The following is a 21,628-nucleotide window of genomic DNA, read 5'->3' as shown; positions in this document are numbered from 1 at the left end:
AGAAGAAATGACAAATTATATGGATAGACAAAAATAGCAAATAGAACATGTAAGACAGAGGGAATACATTTGTTTGATTACAATTTCAAACACAAAGCACCATTATTTATATGCATCATTTTTAATAAAAATATTCAATTTTTTTAATAAAATATTATTTAAATAAAAATTCAAATTAACATATTATTTACACAATTCATTTACATTAATCAATTTTATTTATCCATAATATTATTATTTTCACTTTAATAAATAATAATCAATATCACTATTATTCTACTTATTTCTTTATTATTATTATATTTTTAGTAATTTTCTTTTTTATAATACTCCATTTTATTTTTACATTTTATACTCCATCCATCCGTATATAATATCATATTTTTCATTCTATTCATTTAACATCTTATGTCATTTTCATTCTTTTTTATAATAAAAATTATATAGTTTAATTACATTTTTTATTTTACAATTTATAATTTATAATTATTTTATTAGACTAATTATTTAGTTTAATATTATTAATTTATAATTATTTGTATCATATTATAATTAATTTTCTTAATACATTATTAATTATTTACTAATCATACTTATCTTAAATTCTCGTGTCTACGGTAATTCTGATACAATATCAGGGACGGAAGGAGTAAATTTCTATTTTTCCATTTCGGTCCATCCTACATAATTTGTGCTTTTATTTTATAAAAATATAATTATACACTTTAATTCCATTTTAAACTTCATAATTTATGTATTTTTAAATTTTAATTAAATTATCTATTTATCTTAATCTAATCTATATTATTTTTATTATATAATAATAATTTTTACTAATTTAATTCTTAATTACATACTAATTTTATTTTAACTAAATTTTAGTATCTACAATAATATAAACTTTTAACAAGAACAAAGATAGTATTATTTTTTAATCTCTATATTCGAACACTGTGGCATAAATAACCCGATTAAAAAAATATATTTTTACCGTAACTATGGACCGAATAATTGTGTATTTTATTTAACCTAATCTTAGATGGAAATATTTATTTATTTTTCATTCATTATGAATCTTTAATACTTTCTTATTCTTAGTTCATTTACAAAGTTTATATATATTTATTTTTGATTATTCAATTATAAATTAATTATTTAAAAAATATATCATTTTCATAAATATTCTTACTTTATCATGGTATTATTATTTTTACATAAAAAATAATAATAAAATTATTTTTATATTATTTTTAACTGGTGATTACAATTAAAATAATATTATTACTTTTTAAATTTCACAAAAATAAATATATATTTACTTTCAAATTGAAGGAAAATAGTATTTTATTTTTTCATGAACACACATACAACATAGCAGTTGCTAAAGGATTTATTGTCTTTGTATACAATTTTAAATATTTTTAATTCCTAAACTATACTTTATCTAATTACAATCGTTCAAAATAAATAAATAGATATAAATTTTATTCTTATAAAATCACATAATTTTCAAATTATCTTATTTAATATTATTCACCAATATTCTTATATCAAAAATAAATGTTACATTATATTTAAAACAGAAAAAATATATTATTATTAAAAACGGTGCAAAATAAACAACAATAACCAAACAAATTCCAAAACATTCTCAAAGGATGGATTTGGAAATTTGAATAGTTCTATCTTGAGCTCAATCCATTATCAAAATTTATTTAGTCCTTGGGCTTAACTTTTTGGTTGCATCAAGCATTATTATTTTTTTATTATTATTAAATTAAACTGCATAAAATTTATCTGTGATTTTACAAAATTGTGCAAAATCTTTTATACTTTTACAACTGCGTCAAACTCCATCGTGGTTTCATAAACTTTGCATCTAATATCATCGGCGCTCGTTATTTAATTGTATTTGACCTAAATGCACCCAAATTACGAATAAATTTTAGAATCTCAATTTCTAAACCGCTAAAATTAAAAATATATTTATTTTTCTTATATTTAGCCTAAAAAAACAGTAAAAATAAATTCTTAAAACTTGGGAAAAATAATTATTTTTGAGTATATTTACTATTTTTTGAGGCTAAATATAAGAAAAATAAATATATTTATAATTTTAAGGGTTTAAAAATTGAAATTTTAAAATTTATTCGCACTAGGAACACATTTAGGTCAAATACCGTTAAATAAGAACCGCCAAGGGAGTTAGATGTAGAGTTTATGAAACCACGAGGGAGTTTGACATAATTTTAAAAGTATACGTGATTTGGCGCAACTTCATGAAATGAAAGGTAAGTTCGATATAATTTAGCCTTTTTATTATTATTATTATTATTTTCAACAAATTTTTACAATTGCTTCCTTGTGTTCTAAGGGTGTGTTTGGTTGGAGGATTGGATTTAAATTCAACTATTCATCCCATTTTTTCCCCCAAAAACATCAAATCAAATACTTATTTTTCATTTTTTATATTATACTAAAAATCAATTTTACATTAAAAACATCACATCAACACCTATTTATATCACACCATACAACTATTCAAATTCAAAATTTTTACTATTCAAATCTCAATCCAAAATCCAAACCCCCGAACAAACACACCCTAAGTAAATTAATGTGGATGGGTCCATTGGGATTCATGTGTTTGCAAGTTGCAAATATTGTCTTTTTGGTTTGGGCCACAATTTCAGACCTCTAACCACTTACCATATCATTTTAATAAATCTTGAATATTTGCTTATTTTTATTTTTCACATAATTTTTAGTAATATAATTTTGATACTTTTTTTAAAAGATTTTTTTTTTATTTGAAAAATTTAATAACTTACATTTTAAATTTTAAAAAAGAAAAAAAAATACTATATAAATAAATAGGTTTGTTTGGATTTTGTTCGAGTGTTGGGTTTTGATTTAAATAGGAGTATTTGATATGATGGCTCCGTTAATTTTTGGTGTGTGGTATTAAAAATTATGATACAAGTATAAAATATATTCGCTTTATTCCTTAATAATTTATCTATTTTTTTATTTTGGTTCGTCCTATAACAAAGTATCCATTTTTTATATAATAATTGTACAATCTACTTAACATTACAAATACCCTTTCAATTTATAATATATTACACAAATGTCATTGCATTTATATCATACAATAATAATATGGTTAATTTAATCTTTTTTACCTTTATTTCTACTTTATCCCAATATAATACTAATATTTCTAAAAATCCCGTGCAAAAAATAAATGGATATATAAATATGAGACGGATGAAGTATTATTTTAAGTTAATATTTGATTTTTTGTAATGAGTATTTGAAACTCTTTTGACTTTTTTATTTTTGTAAAAAGGATTAGTATTAATTTTTCAGAAATCACAGTTGAAAAATTAGTGTTGAAAGATCAGAGTAATAGTATTTTTAATTTATTTAGTTTCAAATATTCTATTATAATAAATATATAGTATATTTTAATTTTATAGATTTACAAAATTATACTTCATCTGTCTTGCATGTCCATGTTGTTATTTTTGTATGTTTCACATTTTGTATCATATTTTTTTGAAAAAAATATTATACATTTTAATTATATTTAATTTTTTTTTAACATTAGTTAGATTAATTAATTATTTTAATTTTAATTTATAATTATATATATTAAATTATAATTATTTTTATCAATTAATTTGTAATTATTTATTAATCATACGTCTTGTAAATTCACTACCCAGAGGAGAGGAGTAATATAAAAATCAAACATTACAATATAATTTTATATAAATTTGCGGTGCATCTCTGGTAGGACAATAATATATTATCATCACAAATAACTATAAAAATATATTAGTATTATTTGAAAAAAGAAAAATCTTATTGTTATTTACTCCCTTCGTCCCATATACTATGAGTGTATTACTGTAAACACGAAAATTTAAGTAAAATATAATTAGTAAGTAATTAAGAAATATATTAGTAAAAATAATTATAAATTAATATTAAGATAACTAAATAGTTTAATTAAGATTAAAAAAATTTAAATTTTAAATTTTAAAATATGATTAAAGTGTATAATTAATTTTCCAAAAAAAAAATGACAAATTATGTGGGACGGACGAAAATATAAAAAATATTGACAAATTATGAGGGACGGAGGGAGTAGATAATTTTATTAGTCAAGAGTTCAATTAAAATACTCACTCCATCCACGGATAAAGTATACATTTACTTTTGGCGCGGAGATTAAGAAATAATAGTATAATAATAGTATTTTAATTATAGTGGGTAGGTAAAATTAGTATAATGACATTTTTGCCCTTACTTTTTGGTATAAAAGTAATGACGTGAGGTAAAGTAAGGATATTTGTGGAAAAAAGTTGGGTATTTAATGAAATGGTTACTTTGTAATTGGACGTCCCAAAATAGAAATATGTATACTTTGTAGCTGGACGGAGGGAGTAATATTTCATCAATTGATAAAGTAATACTAGCATTATTAATTTTAAGAATCACATTTATTCTTTGCGAGTTGATCTTTAGATATTAATTATTATATTAAAATATAGTACAAATTAAGAAAAAAATTGCAAAAATACTTTCATTAGTATCTTATAATACTAATAAAAAAATATTTGTACGAAAAAATATATTACACAAATGTCATTATTTTTATATCATACAATACTAATAAGATTAGTTTAATTTTTATTTATTTATTTATATCATGTCTCAATATAATATTAATATTCTTAAAACTTCGCGAAAAAATAAATAAATATTTTTAATATTAAATACAATACTATAAAGCAAAATATGTATAATAATTATTTTAATTTTGTCTTTAGTATATTAACAATAAAAGTAAGTAATAAACGTAATTAGCGGACAGGTAGAGGTAGGACTGGGACAGCAGCATCAGCTTTAAATATAAATCTAGCCATTATTATTTTTTATTAATTTAATGTCTGTCGGTGGCCACTGGCACGTGTGCACAATTTATTACACTGTCATCAATTTCTCATTTAGTATTAAAAAAATTAGAAAAAAAAAACATCTCAATTAAATAGGGTCTGTTCGCTTTGTGCTTTACGATAAATGTGTTTATTTTTATTTTTATTTTTTATTAGATAATATAAATATCGTGATATTTGTGTAATATTTCTTTTGTTTTTTAATAATTTATCTATTTTTTTATTTTGGTAATTATACTATCTACCTAACATTATAAATATATTTTTAATTTACAATATATTATACAAATGTCATTACCTTTAATTTAGTCTTTTTATTTTTATTTTTACCACATCTCAATATAATACTAATATTCTTAAAATTCCGTGCAAAAAACAAATAGATATATAGATAGATATAAGAAGGAGATATATTATAAGTTGTAAGGGTATTTGTAATGTTTGGTAGACAGTACAAAAGAAAAGAAATTGATAATTTGTTATATGACGGACCAAAATGGAAAAATAAATAGTTTGTTAAAGACGGATAAAATATTAGATAAGAAGAATTGTATCGATAAAATAAAAAATACTTTATCCGTTTCACTTATCATATTACTATTTTCATTTCTATTTGTTCCATGTCTTATTTTATTATTTATTTGGAAAAGAATTATATATTTTAATTTCATTTAAAATTTATATATTTTTAAAAAATTTAATACTAATTATTTATTTAATTTATAAATATTTTATTATATTTTAATTTTTTTATTAATATATTTTTAATTATTTATTAATCACATTTCTCTTAAATTTTTGTATTTACAGTAATTGTAACACTATCCAGTAAAGAGAGAGTAATATTTTCTATAGAATTATTGATTTTTTATGAGAGAATATTACATATATATATTTATTAATATATTTATAATTTATATTTTCTTCTATAGTAAATCGTATAAATAAAAATTAGTGAACAAACCCATTATTATATATATATTTTTTTATAATACTGTTATTTCATTATGAGCTTTGTTTCAATAGAAATTCTTATAATGTTAAAATTTTAAATTATTAAAATATTGATTATTTTATATGAGGTAAAATACGTGTTTAATATGATATTTTATATAAAAGAATATTTTTATTTAATATTTTAATAAAAATAAATATAAAATAATTTCAAATTTTATGAAAGAGAGTCCTTTTATTTTTCATTTACAATATACATTTTATTGTCTATGGATTATACACCGCCAAAATTTTTTTAGTAAGCATTGAATGATTTAATTTTTTTTTATATTAATTTATATAATATAATTTAATTATATTAATAAATTAAATTTAATCATTTATTTAGTTATTCTGTACGATGTTGAATGTTTAATTCAACACTTGATCTTAACAGTTTATTTATTTACTTTTTTTACTATTCTAAAAATAATTTGCTCTCTCTGTTCCGCAAGAAGAGTGATGTTTTCTTTTATATATAGATTTTTAAATATTAGTATTATATTAAATTATAGTAAAAAAAACAAAAATATCCATAGTAGTATGGTGTAATATAAAAGTAATGACATTTGTGTAATATATTGTAAGTTGAAATGATATTTATTATGTGAAGTAGGTAGTACAATTACTAAATTAGAAAATGGTAACCTTGTTTTGGGACGGACGAAAATAGAAAATGGTAACCTTTCAATGGAACGGATGTAGTATAAAACTATATTATCTCCATTCGCTCACAAGATAATAGATGATATTTATAATATGTAGTAGAGTTCGTAGTTATTAAAAATAATAATTACTTTCTCCGTCTGGCTTTAAGGGATTTATTTACTGCGTCATTATATTTCACATTAAAAATACTTTTATATTTGTATAAATTTTTACACAAATGTCATTATAACAGTATTATAAGACACTAATAAAAATATTTTGGTCACTTTTTCTTAATTTATACTACATTTTCATATAATAATTAATATTCAAAGATCATCACATAAAAATAAAAATAAATAAAATTCTTAAAGTTGGAAGTAAATAATACTCTATATTTAAATCATAAAGCAGATATTAAGCGAAAAGTAATGGCAAAAATATTTTATAATCACACAAAATTATATTTATCTACAGATTAATTTTTTTTAAAAAAAATAAAAAGAAAAAGAAAAAGAAAAAGCAAAAGAGAGGGAGGGAGTAATATAATATGTATTGTGGTGTTTTAGATATTTGTTTATTTGTTAATTTATTCTTTAATAATACTCCCTTCGTCCACAAACTAATGTCATACTTTTCTATTTTGGACGTTCAATAATTATTGTCCTATTATTTTTTTTTAAACACAAATTTTACATATTTACCCTTCATTCGTTTATTACTTTTCATCTCTACTATACAATTAAGGGCAAATTTGTCAATTTATAATAAAAAAAATAATCACCTAAAAAACCGTGCAAATATACCTTAGGAGAATATAAATTGGACGGATATAGTATATGCTAAAAAGATCATTTTTGTGCTTTAAAAATAGAGTATATTATGATAGTTAATTTGTCTTTTATTGTGAAAATATATGTTCTATTTTTGCGTTTTAGTTTGAACATTTATTTAATATGATATTTTATATAAAAAAATAATATTTATATAAAATTTAAATATTATTTAAATTAAATTTCAAATTCAAATTCAAATCAAACAAACCTTAGATTTTTTAGAAAGGCTTGTGTTTGACTGTGGGTTTTAGGTTTTGAATTTGGAGTTTGAATTTTGAAGTAAAATTTTGAATTAAAAATAATTATTTAATGTGATATAAATATATATTGATACAGTGTTTTAAATATAAAATAAAATTTTAGTGTAATATTGAGTTTGTTTGTTTGTAATTTGAATTGATTTGAATTTAAGTTTTTATTTAAATAATATTTTGATATAATATTTTATAAAAAAAATGATATATTTTTACTGAGAACCATATGCTGTGAATAATGGTGATTTCAAATTAAAATTACAACCAAACAAATCTTAATAAATACTCCCTCCATCCCTTAAATAAGTATTTTTTTTTTTTTGCACGGAGTTAAGGTATATTAGTATTATATTGACAGTATAAATAAAATATAAATGACAAAAACAATATTATTAGTATTGTGTGATATAAATGTAATAATATTTGTCTAATATACTGTAAGCTGTAAGAATATTTGTCATATTAGGTATATGTGCAGTTAATAAAAAGAATGAATACTATGAGATAAATTAAAATAAAAAAATGAATAGATTATTATGAGAGATAGAAAATAAAAAATAAATATTTAATTTGATATTTATTTGGAGTAATAACAAACTTAAAAAAAAACTCATGACTTCTGTCTTTTTTTTAATTTTTTTTTCTTTCCCAAATACACTATATAGATTTATAAATTAAATCAATATTTATTTATACACTATATATAAATTCAATCAATATTTATTTGTTTAATTATTTTGAGACGTGGTGTAATATTTAAAATATAGACGACCAAGCATATGACTTCAATGAGTACATTATCTGTTATTACAATTTGTTAACAATTTATATTTTATTTTGAGTAAATTATATAACATCCTCTATTTTAGTAAAAACACATAAAATATATGTATTTTATTTATTGCGTGAAACTCTCTATTTTGTTCTAAAGCTAATTGTTGATTTTAAATAAAGACTTAAACTACACAAGTTTTATACAAATAAAAAAAAAAATATTGTAAATAATTTATTTGAATAAAATAAATAAATTAATAATTGATTAATAATGAGGGTTTGTTGTCTTTAGTTTCAAATTATTATTATTTTTATTTAATCAGTATTTTTTTTAATAAATTTTTTTTATTAAAATTTATATATTTAAATACTATTTCAATCTAAATTTAAATACAAAACACAAATTCAAATTAAACACAAATCAAACAAACTGGAAGAAATAAATTCAAATAAATATTACTCATTCGGTCATGCAAATGTGTGCTCATTTGACCGGACACGGGTTTTAATAAAAGTGAATAATAATTGTTAATTTTTTTATAGTAAAAAATTGTACAAAAATAGAATAATTTTTTACTTAAAAAAATAAATGAAAATATTTTTTCAATGACAACCTAAAATGAAAAATGAATATAGATTTGAATGCCAAAGGGAGTAATATTTTTTTAGAAATCGTATCAAAGTAAATACTAAATGAATAACTTATCAAGCAATCTTTATCATTTGGTATAATCAACACAATTAATATATATAGGTAATACATCATATAAGTCTAATTGCACAAAGTGTTACAAAAATTGAGAGAATAAAAAAGAAAGCAAACAAGACACAAGAACATTGGTAATTCAGTTCGATAAGAATGATACATTTGAGAGCGCTGCAAAATCAAAAATTTTACTATGAAATATGCCGAACACATATTAAAGTGAGAATATATGTTAAACCCTAGGATTATGCCGATCATATTTATAAATTTAATATATAATATCAAAATCATATCAAAATCATATTCCTAAATTTTAGGATGTAATCAGATTACATATCCTAACACAAAGTCTACTAACATAAGATAAATAATACACATATTAAATAAAATTAATAGAACTTGCGGGGATAGCTCAGTTGGGAGAGCGTCAGACTGAAGATCTGAAGGTCGCGTGTTCGATCCACGCTCACCGCAATTTATTTTTTAATAAATAATAATCAATTCATTTTCGTCCATTCCATAACAAGGTTACTATTTCTTAGTTTAGGGATATTTTTGTCTTTTTCGTTACAACTCATTATAATACTAATAATTAAAAATTTACATGCAAAAAGTAAACTGCATAGTATAATTATTTTATTTTATTTTATTTTTATTTTTTAACTATCTCACTTTTATAATTATTTTTTAGTTTTTATATCAAAGGAAAATGACATAATTCAGAAAAAAATGATACTGAGTATATAACACTCATTTGATTTATTTGGAGAGTCTATAAATATTGTATGATTGTGGATAATTGACATTATCATAGATCTAAGATTGATATTCTACTGCAATATATAACGATATCTCTAGAACATTTTCCTAGTAAATATATATGAATTGACTTTAATTCAAATATGAATATAACAAATAAAATATAAAATATAAAATATAAAAAAGAATTGGGGTGCAGATATAGTTTAGGTTGCACGTCTTTAATTAAATAATTTATTTATTGCAGATGTTTGGTGCATATTAAAATTCTTTTTATATATCTGTATTAATTCTGAAGCAATAATAGTAATTATTACAATATTATATATATATATATATATATCAAATTCTTTTTCTTTCTTGACAGCTAAACTATAAACCATTGAAGGGTTGTTTTCATATATATATATATATAAAACTGTTTTTTTTAGTCCCATAACTGGACCATTTATCATTTTAGTCATATAAGTGGAGTCTGTCGCAAACTAGTTCCATAAGTGAAAAATTTTCGTTGTTTAAATCCTCTGGCACAGGAGACGCCCGCGTGGCTTGCCGGAGGTGACGTGTTCTCCAGGTCAGCGACACCTAGCAGACACGTGGATTTTTGTTCTTTTTAATTTATTTTAATTGGACCAAATAAAAAAATACAAATAAAATTTAAAATAAATTAAAAATAAGTTTTAAAAAAAATTAAAAAAATGAAAAAAAAAATCCACGTGTCCGCCAGGTCAGCGACACCTGGCGAACACGTCACCTCCGGCGAGCCACGCGGGCATCTCCGGCGCCGGAGGATTAAAACAACGAAAATTTTTCACTTATGGGACTAATTTGCGACAGGCTCCACTTACGGGACTAAAATGACTGGAGGGTCAGTTACTGGACTAAAATAATAGTTTACCCATCTATATATATCATTTTTTTTCTTTGTCATATGTATTAAATCTTTTAGGTTAAACTATTTTTTTTAGTCCCGTAACTAGGCCTCCTTATCATTTTAGTCTCATAAGTGGAGCATGCCGCAAATTAGTCTTATAAGTGAAAATTTTTTGTTATTTTAGTCCTCTGACGCCGGAGACGTCCGCGTGACTCGTTGGAAGCCACGTGTCTCACCAGGTTAGCGACACTTGGCGGACACATGGATTTTATTTTATTTTAATTGGATCAAATAAAAAATTATAAAAAAAGCAAATAAAATTTAAAAAATAAAAATAAAAAATAAAATCCATGTGGCCTCCGGTTAGCCATGCGGGCATCTCCGGCACCAGAGGACTAAAACAACAAAAAATTTTTACTTATAGAATTAGTTTGCGACATATTCCATTTACGGAATTAAAATGATAAGAGGTCCAGTTACGAAATTAAAAAACAGTTTACCCAATTTTTTTATCAATCCCTTTGTTAATAATTATATTATATTTATTTAGCAGTGATTAATTATTATTATTATTATTATTATGTGTCTATGTTTTGTGTTTCTTTAATTTTATGTTTTAAATTTTAGTTTAATAGTTGTTTGATATTTCTACAGAAGATCTAGTATATTTTTATAAAAAAATATTGAGAGCTTATAATAAAAAAGACAAAATAAATTAAAATAAATAGAGCGAAATAGTAGCAGAGGAGTATAATTTCAAAATTTTCATTGGACGATCTAAAAATATATTAAATAATAGGGTAAACTGTTTTTTTAGTCCGTAACTGGACCCTTTTATCATTTTAGTCCCGTAAGTGGAGCCAATCGCAAACTAGTCTCATAAGTAAAAACTTTTCGCTGTTTTAGTTCTCCGGCGCTGGAGACGCCCGCGTGGCTCACCGGAGGTGACGTGTCCGCCAGGTCAGCGACACCTGGCGGATACCTGGCGGACACGTAGATTTATTTATTTATTTTTCATTTTTTAAAATTTTTTTAAAATTTATTTTTAATTTATTTTTAATTTTATTTGCTTTTTTTATTTTTTATTTAGTCCAATTTTTTTTTTAAAAAAAAATTAAAAATTAAAAAAATGAAAAAAACATAAATCCACGTGTCCGCTAGGTGTCGCTAACATGGAGGGACACGTCACCTCTGAGCCACGCGGACATCTCCGGCGCCGGAGGACTAAAACAACAAAAATTTTCCACGTATGAGACTAATTTGCGATAGGCTCCAGACTAAAATAATAAAGGGGTCCAATTACGAGACTAAAAAAACAGTTTACCCTAAATAATATAAAACATATATGTTATATATAATTAATAGTAGTATTTTTTAAAAAAATAAAATAAAATAGGTTGATTATTCCTAATCACTTTTCAATTAATAGTTTCAAATAAATCAGCATGTATCATCTAATTATTATTATATGCTACAAGTTTCTACCATATATAACTTGTGCCCTAATATATATCTTATGATCATATCAATTGTAGTATGTATTGTATAAATTATAATTCATATATGTTATCTTAATATGCACATTGATTTGTTGATTTATACGTATTTTATACTAACTAGAATTGATCTATCAAATTTATTTTTATTTATTTTTAGTCTGTCAGTTAAATTTATTATATTAATTACTAATTTTGGCAAAATTATTAAATTAATATTTAACTATTATTCTTTATTCAATACTTATTTACAACAAATACAGCTACGGTTATTACCTTATTTCTTCTATTTTTTTTTTAAAAAAATTAACTTATTTTTCAAAAATATCTTAAATTATCTTTTTGTTTTTATCACTTTTCAATAAAAATATTTATTTTTATTTTTAAAATTTCCGTATCAGATACCCAAATATTCTAAATTTACTGGACGAGAGTCTAATATTATTTTAACACCAAATCAAAATAGTGTGTATGGTTGATGAAAAATAAAGAAAATAAAATTATGGTAAGAAAGAGACGAAGAGTTTGGTGGAATCATAATGAGACGAACAAAGCAAGATAAGAATAATTTCTTTGCTTGTTTCTCCACTCTCCTCCATCCACACGACCCATAAACATAGTCTTAATTGAATTGAGTACGAGATCTAATTGGTAAAAAACATGAATAAAAAACTTTTTTACCGTTACGAATGTATTAGTGTAAAAAGTAGTGGCAATTGTGTAATATAAATAAAAAAGTAGGGATAGTTTTTTATGGTGATATGATTATTTATGGAAATAAGACTATTATTTTAGGACGGACAAAAATGATAAACAAGACTATTGTATTGGAACGAAATGAGTATTTATTTCAAGTGCTTATAATTACATGGTTGTTTGTGTACTTTCAAACTAAAAATAACTCCTATTATTTCTAAATAAATATTGCTAAATAAAAGTCAATAATTATAAATATACAAAAAAAATAAAAAAAATCAACATATATAACACATAAAACGTCATTTCCTATAACCATTAAACAAACAAAACACATGTATTGTATCGTATTAGAATATATACACATAATTTGTAATGCTATTTTATGCGAGAATGTTGAAAAATAATTTTTTTTTTTTTTTTTATATGGGCGATAGGGAATCAGATAGATAATATAAAAATAGTAAATGTATACAGTATATTAATATTTTGGCTAAATTACACAAAATTTACCCGTGGTTTCATGAAATTGCACCAAATCTCCCATGCTTCTAAGACTGCGTCAAACTCCCTCGTTGTTTCATAAACTTTGCGTCTAACCCCCTCAGCGGTCTTTATTTAACGGTATTTGACCTAAATGCGCTCAAACTGCGAATAAATTTTAGAATCTCAATTCCTAAACTCCTAAAATTACAAATATATTTATTTTTTATATATTTAGCCTAAAAAAATAGTAAAAATAAACTCTTAAAACTTGATAAAAATAACTATTTTTGAGTATATTTACTATTTTTTTTAGGGTAAATATAAAAAAATAAATATATTTGTAATTTTAGGGGTTTATAAATTGAGATTCTAAAATTTATTCGCAGTTTGAGCGCATTTAGGTCAAATACCGTTAAATAAGGACCACTGAGGGGGTTAGACGTAAAGTTTATGAAATCACGAGAAAGTTTGACGCAGTTTTAAAAGTATGGAGATTTGGTGCAATTTTATGAAACTACGGGTGGATTTTGTGCAATTTAACCTAATATTTTTTAAAAAATATAAGAAAAATAAATAGGAAGAACAAAGCTTAATTTTTTTATAATAAATAATATTAAATATTTTTAATTTAAAATAGTATTCTTCCGTCCTCAAAATCTATGTTCAATTTTTTTTTGTTGTCATAAATATATTTTTATTTATATTTTTAGCAAAAAAATACATCACATTTTTTTTTTACTTTTTTATTACTCACTCTGTCTCAGATATGTGTCTCATTTATCGTAGACACAATAATTTAAAAATAATATAATTAGTAAATAATTAAGAACGTATTAGTTAAAATAATTATCATTTAATAAAAATAATTTTAAATTAAAATTAAGATAATTAATTAGTATAATTAAAATTAAAAAAAATAAATTAAAAAAATTAAAATAAGATTAGAGTATATAATATTTCTTAAAAACAGAAAAGTGACAAACTAAGTTAGACAAACAAAAATAAAAAAAATAGATACAATAAGTGGGATAAAGTGAGTACAAAAAATAAAAAATAATAATAATTATTCACGTTTATTAAAATTTATTATCAAATATCTAGACATACAATTAGATGGCAGAGGAAATATGTTTATAATCCAAAAAAAAAAATATAATTCTTTACTTAAAAAAACAAAAATATTTTTAGATAACAAATAAAAAAACATAAAGACATTAATGTGGCTTAAGAATTATTATTATTTATCAATAAAAGTAATCTAAAGCAGCACAAAAAACAACGACGACGATGATGATATATGATAAAACATTTGTTTGTCACATGTATTTCGTTTAGTATGGTTTTTTTTGTCGATTTAATTTGCAGATTATTATTTCCTCCTTTTCAGATATAATGTCAGAGTTACCATAGAAACGAGAATTTTGGAGATATATGATTATTAAATAAATTAAAATGTATTAGTAAAATTAAATAAATTTTAATACAAATAATTATAGATTAAAATTCAAATAATTAATTAGTCTAATAAAAAATTAAAAATATGATTAAAAGATAAAATACATTTTCAAAAATAAAAATGACATAACATGTGAGACGAACGAAAATATAAAATATAACATAATACATGAGACTTGAAGATGTAAAAATTTACCTAAATTACCCTTCAAATTTTCACATTATACAAAAATAAATAAAATAAAAATTTATCTTTTTTATGTGTACTTTTATCTTAAGTTATTTTGGTAAACTCCGTCTCAGGTCACCTGCCACACATGGTTCGCCTAGTCTGATTTTTCCGTCGAGCCTGGTTTCCAGGGTATTAAGTTCGGCTGTGGTTAACCCAGTACGCACTTTCGGGTAACGGCTGCGGGTTCCCACGTCTAAAAAAAAAATGATGAGGAAGGCATGCTTTTGTTTTTTTGTTTTATTTTTATTTATTTATTTGTTTTATCATATTGAATAGTTATTTAATTAAAAAAATTAGAAAATAATTAATAAGTGAGGGGAGGTGATTTTGGTATAATAAGAAAAAAATTCTCACCTTTGTATTGATTTCGAAATATGTACCTTTTAATTTAATATGCTGATTTTTATATAATATAGAGATTTTATTAAAATTTAAATTTAAGAAAATGGTGTATTGTTTTGTATTTTTTACCATTTAATGTTTCTTACAACAATATCTATCTATATAACAACAATTTTAAACTAAATTATGTATTACATATGATGTAATTAAATGCTGGTTCGAGTGATGCTTTAAATAACAAATAAAATTAAAATTAAATAAAATATAAGTTCTTGGTGTAATATTTTTGGAAGAATTTTTTTTTTGGGTTAAATTGTATAAAATCTACGTTAGGTTTCACGAAATTGCGCAAAATCTCTATATTTTTAAAATTATGTTAAATTTCCTTATGGTTTCATAAACTATGCGTTTAACCCTCTCAACGATCATTATTTAACGGTATTTGACCTAAATGCGCCCAAAATGCGAATAAATTTTAGAATTTCAATTTCTAAACCCCTAAAATTACAAATATATATATTTTTATATTTAGCCTAGGAAACAGTAAAAAGAAACTTTTAAAATATGAGAAATATAACTATTTTTTAGTATATTTACTATTTTTTAGGCTAAATATATGAAAAATGAATATATTTGTAATTTTAGGGATTTAAAATTTAAAATATTAAAATTTATTCGCAGTTTGAACGCATTTAAGTTAAATACTATTAAATAAGGACCGGTGAAGGAGTTATTGGCAGAATTTATAAAATCACGAAGAAGTTTAACACAGTTTTAGAAATATAAGATTTGAAACAATTTCGTGAAATCATATGTAAACTTTGTCCAATTTAACTTTTTTTTTTTTTTTATATTAAAAAATACAACAAGTTACAAAATATATACTGAGCTATACAAAATTTGTGTAAATAATAAAAAAAAATAAAAGAATAGTATCCTAAGCATTTCGTACTAAAAATATTATCCACATTAAGATTTGGATTCAAACAAGAAGGCTTTGTCCCTCTTATTCGGATTAATTAATGTAAACACAATTAAGAATAATATTAATGATACATATGCACACGTGTCAAACTGTCATTGTCTGCAGATATTAATTAGGTAACTGCACAAATTCTGGAACCTAACTTCCTTTAACCTCACTTCTCCCTTTCCCCATTCTTTAAGCTTCACTCTCTCTCTCTCCCAAATTTTCACTCTCTCTCTCTACCAAAATCATGACAGACAGAGTCCATCCCTCCACCAAGCCCGCCGCCGCACCCACGGCGGCCCCGGAGGCGGCGCCGCCACCAATTCCCAACCCCTCCGCCGCCAAAACTCAAAGTCTATACAACCCGGCGCGCAACCCCTACCGCCCGGCGCCGGCAGGGCGGAGCCGCCACAAGCGCCGCCAATTCAGCTGCCGGCGCTGCACGTGCCTCACGTGCTTCTGGTCAATCCTCATTCTAATCGCCGTCCTCCTCCTCGCCGCCATCGCCGGCGCCGCCTTCTACGCGCTGTACCACCCCCGCCGTCCGGTGTTCTCCGTCACCGCCGTGAAAATCGCCGCCTTCAGCCTCGCCACCGCCGCCGCCGACGACTCCACCCGCCTGACGGCGAAGATCAACGTCACCCTCGCCGCCCGAAACCCTAACAAAAAAATTACCTTCGTCTACGACCCAATTTCCGTCACCGTCTTCTCGAACTCCGTCAACATATCCAGCGGCGGCGCCGGCGGGTTCACCAATTCGCCCGACGGCGTCGCCGCCGTCCACGCCGCCGTTGGAGTGGCCTCGCAGCTCCTCGACGCCGACGCCGTGAAGTCGCTGAAATCCGGTATGAACCGGCCGCGGAAAGGGCTGCCTATTGAAATCGTCGCCGACACGACGGTGGGAGTGAAAATTGATAAGGTGAAGATGAAGAAGATTGGGATCAGAGTTAGGTGCGACGGAATTAGAGGATTCGTCCCCAAGGGCAAAAAGGTAATTCCGGCCGCCGCCAATACCGCCGGTGCGAAGTGTACGGTTGATCTCCGGTTCAAGGTGTTCAAATGGATTTTCTAGTTTTTTTTTTTTGTCTGCTTTTTTTTTTTTTTTTGTTGATTTGCAAGTTGGAGAAACAAATGTTGTGATTTTTTTTTATTTTTTTTTTTTTTATGTTTTGTTAATGGGAAAAAGGGGAGAAAGAAATGTGAGTGTATCTTCCTTTTTTTTGTTTGTTGTTTTTAATTGAAAATGAGAAATTTTTGGAAATGGGATTGGAAGTGTGTTTGTTTGGAAGTTTGGATTTTGAGTTGTGATTTGAATAGTAAAAATTTTGAATTGAAATAGTTGTATGATGTGATATAAATAAGATCGATACTATGTTTTAAATATAAAATTAATTTTTAGAATAATATAGAAAAAGAAAAATAGGTATTTGATATGATGTTTTTAGGAGAAAATTTTTGGCAAAATCTTTCGAACAAACACACCTTAATGTTTTTTTTTTTTTTAATAAATATATATATATATATATATGTGAGTGTGATTTTATTGTCGGTTTTACTAGGTGTCATTCTAAGTTATAATTTAGTATTATAATTGGCCGTTATTGCTGACGTCATTTTGACGTAACGTGAGAGTGACAAATTTTACAAGACGAATATAAAAAAAAAAAAAATTTATTACAATTTATATGTTACGTAACCTAAATATATAACTACAAAATGATGAAATTATGCATGGCTTATCTTGCCTTTACCCTAAGATCACATTTTAAGATTGGGTTTTCAAAAATAAAAGTTTTGAATTTAAATAATGATGTGATATGATATAACATTTTAAAATTAACATTAATTTGTAAATAACAAAAAATAATAAATAAATATTTAATATGATGGTTTTAGAAGAAAAATATTTGATAAATAATAGAAAATCTACATAAATCTCTAAACAATATTTACCTCTTGAGGAATAAAGTACGAATAAAATAGAAATGACTAAAATAACTTATTACTACGTATGACATAAAGGTAATGACATTTGTGTAATATATTGTAAGTTGTAAGGGTATTTGTAATGTTAGATAGATAATACATTTACTAAAAAAAGGAAATAAATACTTTGTTATGGGACAGACTAAAATAAAAAAATTAATACTTTGTTATGAGACGGGGAGTATAAATACATATAGTTGAGTTAGTAAAATTAAAGCAATGAATGAAAAACATCAACCACAAAATCACATGCATGCTTGTCGGTTTCTAGATCTATCCATCAAACTTTATATATAAATATATATATATATGTATATATTGTATATTTCCTATAGCTTTTTCGTGAATTTAATTAATGACTTATCGATTATATTTGTGTAGATTCAGTTTGGTAATACCTAATAAGAAAATAAATTTATCTTTTAATTATATATAGTACTCCCCCGTTTCAAACACCGTGTAACATTTGTGTTTGACACGAGAATTTAGGTGAGTAGTATTAAGTACGGTAATTTAAGATAATTTGGATATTAAGCGATGTGATTGGAGAGAGAAATAATTATTTATATTTTTATTTAAGTGATATGATGAGATAAAGTGGAGTACATATTAATATATGTATATAAATATTATTAATTATTTCTAAATTTGAAAATATTACAGTGAGTTTGGGACAAAAAAAAAAAAGAAATGTTGCAGAATGTTCGGGACGGAGAGAGTATATTAAAGCTCGACCTTGTTCGACAATGAATTTTATTGAGTTTGAGCTTACTCGATAAAAGCTTGAGTTGAATATGAACATGAGATATATATATATATATATATTCGGATTCGACTCGAATAACATTAATTTCTAAATGCGAATACTAATTTCTTCATTTACATTTTAATTTAGAGGCATAAGATACTAATGAGGTCTATTCATAGTTTCATACATAAAGGTTTAACTTGTATATTTTAAAAAATTGAAAAAAAAATAAAAATTAAGTATTTGATGTAATATTTGGTGAGAGAACATAAATATTTAATATATCTCGATCTAATTTCGTATCGCTCATTATATATATCATAACTCGGACATCTATTTCAAACGCATATCCCGTTTTTACGCAGCAGAGTTATGAAAATCCACGATATATTTTAAAAAATACGGCTATTAAATAATGCCAAAACTTAAAAAATATATGATGTAAATAGAGGCTTATGTATAAATTTTTGTTGTACAATTCATTATTGTATTAATTCAATTATATAGCTTATAATACTTTTGTTCACATAATTTTATGCATAGTTTCTATTGACACAAATATGTATCATGCAATTTAATCTATTAAAAATATTTTATACATTGAAACTAATAATAAGATTAAAATATTATTGATTAGGAAAGTTAGAATGTATTTGGTTTTGTGTTTTATAAATAATAATTTGAATATAATATTATACAAAAATAATATATTTTTATAGAAAACCGTAAAATCAGAACATATACACATGAAAATATGAATTGAGTCACAATGGGCGCGTGCCATATAAATATAATTTTTTTGAGGAATATTTCATATTTAGAACAATGAATACAACATTAAACTAATTAATTATTTTTTTCACTTATTTATTTTTGTTTACGGTTCGTACATTTAGTTATATTATATTAATACGCGTATATTAATATTATCATCGATCAAAGAAAGAAAGAAAGAATTTTTTGCGGGCCGATTTTTTTTAAGTATATAATATATGTTTTAAAAATACATAATACAATTAAAATAAAAAAATACACTAACAATAAAATTTTTAATTTGTCTTTCTTATTAAATGTTTTTTAAGATATGGAAAGTTTGTATAGACTTAATAATATAATAATTACTCCATTATATTTGGAGAACTGAATTATATATTTGTAATAATATTTTTTATTAAATTAATATTGGTGAAAAGATTTACAAAAATATACTCCGTCCGTTTTCAGTGAAAGAGTTGCATTTATTTTTTACACGAAAATTATAAAATATTGTATGATAACGATAGTTGATAGATTTTAAGTTAAAAGACAAATTTATCTTTTGACTTTATTTATAATTGAATCATATTTGTGTAAATAAGTGTGATTGAAAGAGTATTTATAATTTGCAACTGAATAGATAATTATTAAAAAAATGTAGCTCTGTAACAAAAATAATTATTGTTTGCTATGTGAAAATTTTAGTTGTCGTCAATTGTAGATGGAAATAATGTATTTTAAAAAATCTCTTTATGGGTTAATACAAATCCCTCGATAATGAAATGAAATTTTGAAGATGACTATGTTAGAGTTTAGGTTTACGATTTGTTAGAATTGTGCAAGGCCTAATCATCGTTGCCTTGGTGAATGTTGACGACATTTAAATAATTGGATGTGATATAAATATTATTCTCTTTTCGAATAGTTTCTGCATGATAAATTTAAGATTAAAGACATTGGAGTCGTACACTAATTTCTACGAATAAAGACAATTGAGTGTAGTAAAAAATTTTGTGTCTTGTCAAAGAAAATATATCGTCGAATTGCTAGTAGAATATGAAGTATTAGAGTATAAAATAGCTCTTGCTGCCATAGAGCACAATCTAAAACTTGATAACATAGTGATTAAAAGTAATGCTATTTCGTTTGATCCGACTATTTATCAGCAATTTGTAGGTAAATTAATCTATACATCACATCGATGATCATGTAGAATATGTCAACAATTGGGTGGCGAGCATTGAACGGTATTGGTAGACGATCGTTGATTTTTATTTTTTGTATGAAATATATTTGTGTGATTGATATATATTTTTTATGATGTAAGAATTCATAACTACTATTTTTTTAGTACGCTCTGAATAAATTTCGGTTGGATATAATAATTTATAAACTAAATGTAATAGAATAATTCACACTAGGCGAACCATATAAGATCCGAAGATATCGAAAGTTTAAACCCATAACTTTACAGTCACGAGCCATGAACCTTTATTTTTCACGTCATCCGAAAAAAAAAAAAGACTAATACACGGAAAACAAAATTTTGTGATGGATTAAATCCCTATAAACAACAAATTGGAACTACTGTGTAGATCCTTTTCAATGAGAGATTTATAATGCGAATGGATTTCAAAATACTAATTTCGA

The 21,628-nt window shown here is 24.3% G+C and overlaps 1 protein-coding gene and 1 non-coding gene across 2 annotated transcripts; both read left to right on the top strand.

Moving 5' to 3' along the window:
- Positions 1 to 9,579: 9,579 nt before the first annotated feature.
- TRNAF-GAA (transfer RNA phenylalanine (anticodon GAA)) lies at positions 9,580 to 9,652 on the top strand. The gene has a single exon. It is a non-coding gene; the product is annotated as a tRNA-Phe (tRNA).
- A 7,083-nt stretch (positions 9,653 to 16,735) lies between these two features.
- On the top strand, positions 16,736 to 17,560 carry LOC127255472 (uncharacterized). Its single transcript, XM_051281003.1, has one exon. It carries the CDS (start codon positions 16,736 to 16,738, stop codon positions 17,558 to 17,560), a length of 825 nt encoding a protein of 274 aa, XP_051136960.1.
- Positions 17,561 to 21,628: the final 4,068 nt, after the last annotated feature.

The sequence above is a fragment of the Andrographis paniculata genome, unplaced genomic scaffold (genome assembly GCF_009805555.1).
Source record: "Andrographis paniculata isolate CXL003 unplaced genomic scaffold, ASM980555v1 Contig54END, whole genome shotgun sequence".
Classification (NCBI taxonomy): domain Eukaryota; kingdom Viridiplantae; phylum Streptophyta; class Magnoliopsida; order Lamiales; family Acanthaceae; genus Andrographis; species Andrographis paniculata.
Note: the sequence above shows the minus strand (reverse complement) of the source record. Positions and strands in the feature narration are given on the sequence as shown.